The 6,109-nt window shown below is 34.2% G+C and overlaps 1 protein-coding gene across 1 annotated transcript; it reads left to right on the top strand.

Annotated features, from left to right (window-relative positions):
• The first annotated feature begins 3,500 nt into the window (after window positions 1–3,500).
• Window positions 3,501–5,768, top strand: LOC107876709. The gene is made up of 2 exons (XM_047394095.1): window positions 3,501–3,844; window positions 5,222–5,768. The coding sequence occupies exons 1-2, from the start codon at window positions 3,501–3,503 to the stop codon at window positions 5,766–5,768; spliced, it is 891 nt and encodes a 296-aa protein (XP_047250051.1).
• The last annotated feature ends 341 nt before the right edge of the window (window positions 5,769–6,109 follow it).

Here is a 6,109-nt window from a genome sequence, read left to right as displayed (position 1 = left end):
TATATATTTATATATGGATGACATGTTGATCTTTGGCCTTATTGTGACTGTTGTAAATGAGACTAAGAAATTTTTGTTTTCTAAATTTGAAATGAGAGATCTTGGAGAAGTTAATGTGATTTTAGAAATTAAAATAAAAAGACTGTTAATGATTTTTGTTTGTGTCAGTCTCATAATATTGAAAAAATATTAAAAAGGTTTGATTGTTTTGATGTCATTTTAGTGAGAAATCCTTATGATCCTGGCATACACATAAGAAAAAATTAAGATTCTAGCATTTTCCAAACTACATATGCTAAAATAATTAAGAGTGTAATATTTCTCATGAACTATACTCTGTCTGATATAGCTTATGTTGTTAGCAGATTAAGTAGATATACTTATAATTCTAGTTGTGAACATTAAAATGCACTTCATCGCTTGTTAAGGTACTTGAGAGGTACTATGAATTGGTGTAACTGACAATGATTAAGTTAACTCCACCAGTGATTATGTATTTACTTTGAATGCATGTGCTATTTAGTGGAAATCTTCAAAAAAAAACTTGTATAGCATGTTTTACCATGAAATCTGAATTCATTACTTTCAAGATAATAGGGCAAGAAGCTGAGTGGTTGAGAAACCTTTTGACAGATGTGTCGTTATGATAAACACAAGCATCACTAATTTCTTTATATTGTGACTCACATGCTAGAACTGAAATTGCTAAAAATAGTGTGTATGATGGAAAAAAGAGACCTATTTGCATCAGACATGGTGTAGTTAAATAATTATTGAAATATGATGTTATTTTCTTAGAATATATAAGATGAGAAAGAAATTTGGAGGATCCTATGACTATTTGACAAGTAAAATGGTAATTGAATAGTCGAGAAGGATAGGACTAGAGCCCATGGATTGAGATAGTATGGTGGATACTCATTTGTGGTTAAATGAAGCTTAAACAAAGCCATATAATCACTCAATGTACACTATATTTTCTATTCCTATGGCATAAGGTGTTGTAATACAAGGTTGAGTTTGATTTTGCTCTTAATGATCTTTAACCTTAAGGTGCTCTATGAGATAGAATTGATGGATCACCTATGTGAGTGTAAAGGGTTGATCGTCTTTTATAAAATACTTGGGTCATCTTTCTTGGCACTTATGAGACCCAAGGTTTGTGTGCATGACCATAAAAGTACTTTTTAGTGTCGCGAAGGTTGCTTAAAATCAAGTATATGGCATATGTTGTGTGGGTCTCAACTTATGTTCATCTAGATCAAGAGTACTTCACTTTTTGGATATTTATTGTTGCATCATATCACTATGTGTTAATTCAAATTAAAGATATTCACACTTAAGTACATGTTCTTTTTCTTGCCCAGAAAGTATTCCTATTCTTTTGTCTTTGAATTTGTGGGGGATTGAAGACATTTTTATTAAATAGTTAGAATGTAAAGTATTAAAGCTTTTATACACTATCTAAAATAAGAAATCCAAATACATTATGACAAAATAAGCACATTGTAAGAATGTGTAACATCTTATTCTTGTAAGTGTGCCTTTTAATTCTCTTCTAAGAGATGAATTTATTTGAGAGATTTTCAATTCTCTTTTAATGGATGGGTTAATTTAATTGAATTGAATTATCATTCAATTCACTTTTAATTCTACTCTTGAAACATTTTTGTTCATCACCTATATAAACTACTTCATTTGTGAACAAAAGACACACCAACAAACTGAAAGAAAAATATTTTCCTCATTTCTTCCTAAATTTTTTATTATGGGCAATAGTTTTGGGCAACCTCTAAACTTCCAGCCAAATCTTGAGGAGCGACCTGCTAGAAGGATTTGACCAGAGTCGGATCAAAATTGCTTTCAAGACAGTGTCTGCCACGACATAGTATTTGTAACTGTTCTTTTATTAATATTAACTTTAGTTTTATATCAATATTATAGTTATTTTCTCAACACCCTTTACTCTTCTCCATATGATAAAATTGTCAAACAACTTAAAGAAAAACACAATTTTATGCGAAAAAAAATTAGAAGAAAAATAATTTTCATAAAGACCAAAAAAGAGGCAGGAAAGAAAATGAAAGAGGGAAGAATAGGACCATGCAGCTCTTGCAGTGATTATATGCACTAACACTGCACTAATTTAAGCCAGAGATGGATCTAATAAGGCCCGTGGAGGTGCCTAGACACCCGCAAACTTCCGTCGAAACTCTATATATGTATAGGTATAAATATGATAGATATATTGAAATGATTTAAGTGGTTCCCTAAGAGCCAAAATGTCATCGGTAAGAGATTGGAAATCCCTTCATTTTAACGTGGGATCGAACCCTGCCAGATATGCAACTCTTTCTTAAAGTTTTAATTAATTTAACTTGATAGTGTACAATTCCTTTCTATTCCTTTCTAATTTAAGATGACTTAATATTAATTAGTAGAATTGTTGTTAACTAATTTAATTTATTAATCTTTGATCAAGGTTGATTTCGTTCTGTTTATAAGAAAATATTAACTTACGGTTTCATTTTCATAACTTCATTAACAAAGTGTTATATTAATAAAATAAAATTTAATGATGTACGGAGAGGTCATTCTTATCCATGAAGCAGATAAAAAGTATTTCTGCGAGCAGCATTAGTGATCAATAATTTAAACGATTGTTTAGTTTGTTACATTGAATGAGATGTATTTACAAACAACATTAGCCATTTTTAAAATATGAAACCTTTCTTGGAGAATGTGATTAATAAACACTAAATTGGAGGCTCAAAACATGAAATGCTTTCCTAAAAATGATATTCCTCCTCTCGTCTACGAGATTGTTATTTGTAATTATCCTTAGAGCTACTGTAGAAGCTTGAGGATTGCCTATATTTGAGAACATCCTCACAAAGGAGTTTGAGATTGGGAACATAGGATTAAGATAGTAATTTAAGATTCACGTGTATCTTATTATTCCACCATCTCATCTAATCTACTTCATACTCAAAAGGTGAAAGCCGAACAGAAGTATTGGACAAGGAGAAATAAGGTGACATTCGAATACTCACAAGGTAAATGGTGAGACATATCAATGCATTCACAAGACTGTTGATAATATATAGCTTGTAGACTTTACATGCAGAATAGCAGAATAGGTGGATTGAAAACGAGAAATTTATGGAGTTGAGAAGCTGGGTCTTCTATTATTTACAAATTCAAAGCTTTCAAGTTTGGTGACTACTTCCTATTAATTCCAAATTCCCCCTATTTACTTTTTTGTACTACTCGTGAATTACATCAAGTCAAGAGATTGCTCAGCATTTTCCTGTGGGTTTGATCCCAACCTGATTTGGGTTGCTATGTTTGAAATCAACCGAAACATACTTCTTAGAAGGTTAGTTTTGGGCGACATTAAATTTGCACCGTTACCGGGGGTAATAGTTTGATTAGTTTATTAAAGTTGGTGAAGTTCACGGGTTTTATTTTCTGTTCTTGATTTGGCAAACACCGGTTGTATGACAAACACTAGGAGTAGAGGTAATCCCTTACTCCTGTTTGATCTAGAGCCAGAAAGAATTATTCAAACACCAAGAAGGATGTTAGAACAAGTTCGTGACGGAGTTTCTACTGGGGTTCAAGACCCTCAGATTGTACCTCCTCCATCTTTTGATCCTAATGCGGCACTTTTGCAAGCTCTAGGAGATCTACAAAATGTTGTAGATAGACAAAAAAAGAACTTATTAGCAGAAGAAGAGGTCTCATTGGCTAAAGGAGGACTATCCAGGACACGACAAGTGGTCGAGCATCGAGACAGATTTCAAAGAGGTAGAGTTCCATTAATGCCTGCATATCAGCACCTGTACCGATATGATGAAGAATAGGATATGGGTTATGTTGAACCTACTGAGACAGAAGCCATCATTCCTCCTGCTCTACCCCCCAATGTGAAGTTTGACATTACTAGTGCTATGATCCAATTATTGAACTTAAAGGGTGTATTTTTTGGATCAGCAACTAATTATGCAAATATGCATCTAGCTAACTATACTTAGATATGCACATCGTATACAATTTTGGGGGTGGATCAAGAAGCTTTAAGGTTAAGGTTGTTCCCATTTTCGCTGACTGGAGAAGTATCACTATAGTTAGGGGAACTTCGGAGAGGTTCAATCACTGCTTAGTATGAGTTACGGAGATAATTTCTGAACTAATTCCTCCCTCCTGTAAGGATGCTAAAATTAAAGGATGAAATTTACAATTTTAGACAACTACCTACAGAGTCCATATATGAGGCATGGTTTAGATTCAAAAAGAAGCTGAGCATGGTACCTAATCATAGAATCACAGGGTCCAATTTGTTAGAAATCCTCTATAGATCACTGAATGTCAATTTAAGAGCTATGGCAGACAGAACTTTGAAAGGTGCATTTATGCATCTACGGTGGAATGCTGCACAGGATATGCTGGATGATATTTCGGTGACTATTTGAGGTTGTCACACTAGATATATTGAGTGTGGTACAGATACATATTTTATTAGAGAAACTAATGATTATGGAGTTGGGCATGATTTGGAAGCACAAGAGGTTGCACAGCTTCAGACAGCTATTGGCCTGCTTACTAAACAACTCGCAACCACAAGTGTTGAGAAACTGAATGCAGTTGGGGCATAGGTATCTACTTATAGTACTTTTGAGACTGAATCTAAAGAAGTAAAAAAGTATCTTGATCGTTGATTAGCAGATTTTCGAGCCCAATGGCAAACGAATCAAGGTAAAAGCTATTAAAATAATAGATATAGAGATATGAGTAGAGACCGAGATAGTGATTGGATACACAAAGATGATCACAAGAACAAGAGTGATAGATATGTCCCACCGGGTAGCCTGGATACTGAATCTAGAATGGAAGCAATATTGTCGAAATTATTCAAAGGCCAAGAAAGTTAAGAGGGCTATCTTAAGGAGACTAAGGAGGACCGTTCAGAGCTGAATCAAAAAGTTGAGTCACATGCTACCGTAATCAAATAATTGGAGCAGCAGTATTGCCTGATGACAGCCACATTGAATCAAAGTCAACCTATCACTCTTTCTAGTAACGTGCTAGTAAATTCAAAGAATGATAGTCATTGTGATGCCATTACCTCTAAAAGTGGTAAAACCACCATGGATCCACCTGTACCCACTTTGATTAATTCAATGAATTAAGATGACCTTATTGTTGTTGATAATAGTAGAGAGCAAAATAACAAAAAGGATACGATCAAGGAGCCTGTTTTGAAGTCCATCCCGAGATCTCGCCCTCCTTTTCCTCAAAGGCTGAAAAAGAAGCAACAAAAGAGTAAGTATCAAAAAATTTTATTTATGTTAAAGGAACTGTTAGTCAACATTCAACTTATAGAGGCATTAGAGAAAATGCCAGGATATGCAAAATTCATGAAGAATCTATCTACCAAGAAGAGGTTAGTTAGTTATGAGCCAGTCAACAATATTCATTACTATAATGTTGTAGCTACTATATCATTGGTAGAGAAGAAGGAATATCTTGGTGCTTTCACCATTCCTTGCACTATTGGATCTATCAACTTCACTTGGGCACTATGTGATCTGGGAGCAAGTATCAACCTCATGCCATTAATAGTGTTTAAGCAGTTGGTATTAGGAGCTCCTAATCCATTCACTATGAGACTAGTGGTGGCAGATAGGATAGTTAAAAATCTAGTTAGTTTTCTATATGACGTATTGGTGGAGATGGCTTATTTCATATTTCCTGCTGATTTGTAATCTTAGACTATAAAGTGGACTTTCAAGTCTCAATTATTTTGGGAAGACTGTTCTTGGTTACAGGAAGGACGTTGATTAATTTAGAGCTAGGAGATCTGATGTTGAGACTCAATAGTGAGCAGTGGAATTCAACATATGCAAATCCATAAAGCAGACGGATGAGTTAAGAGTGATATCTGTGATTGATGTGTTTGATGAAGAGATGGACTCATTCCATGATGTTGATGCAGTGACTATTTGGGATGATGCTTAAATGTTGTTCCTATTGAAGAAAGGTTGGGTGTTAAAGACTTAGCCGCTGTGATCATGAACTTTGACAGTGATGGTATTGATGACTATGA

Source organism: Capsicum annuum, chromosome 7 (genome assembly GCF_002878395.1).
Source record: "Capsicum annuum cultivar UCD-10X-F1 chromosome 7, UCD10Xv1.1, whole genome shotgun sequence".
Taxonomy (NCBI): domain Eukaryota; kingdom Viridiplantae; phylum Streptophyta; class Magnoliopsida; order Solanales; family Solanaceae; genus Capsicum; species Capsicum annuum.
Note: the sequence above shows the minus strand (reverse complement) of the source record. Positions and strands in the feature narration are given on the sequence as shown.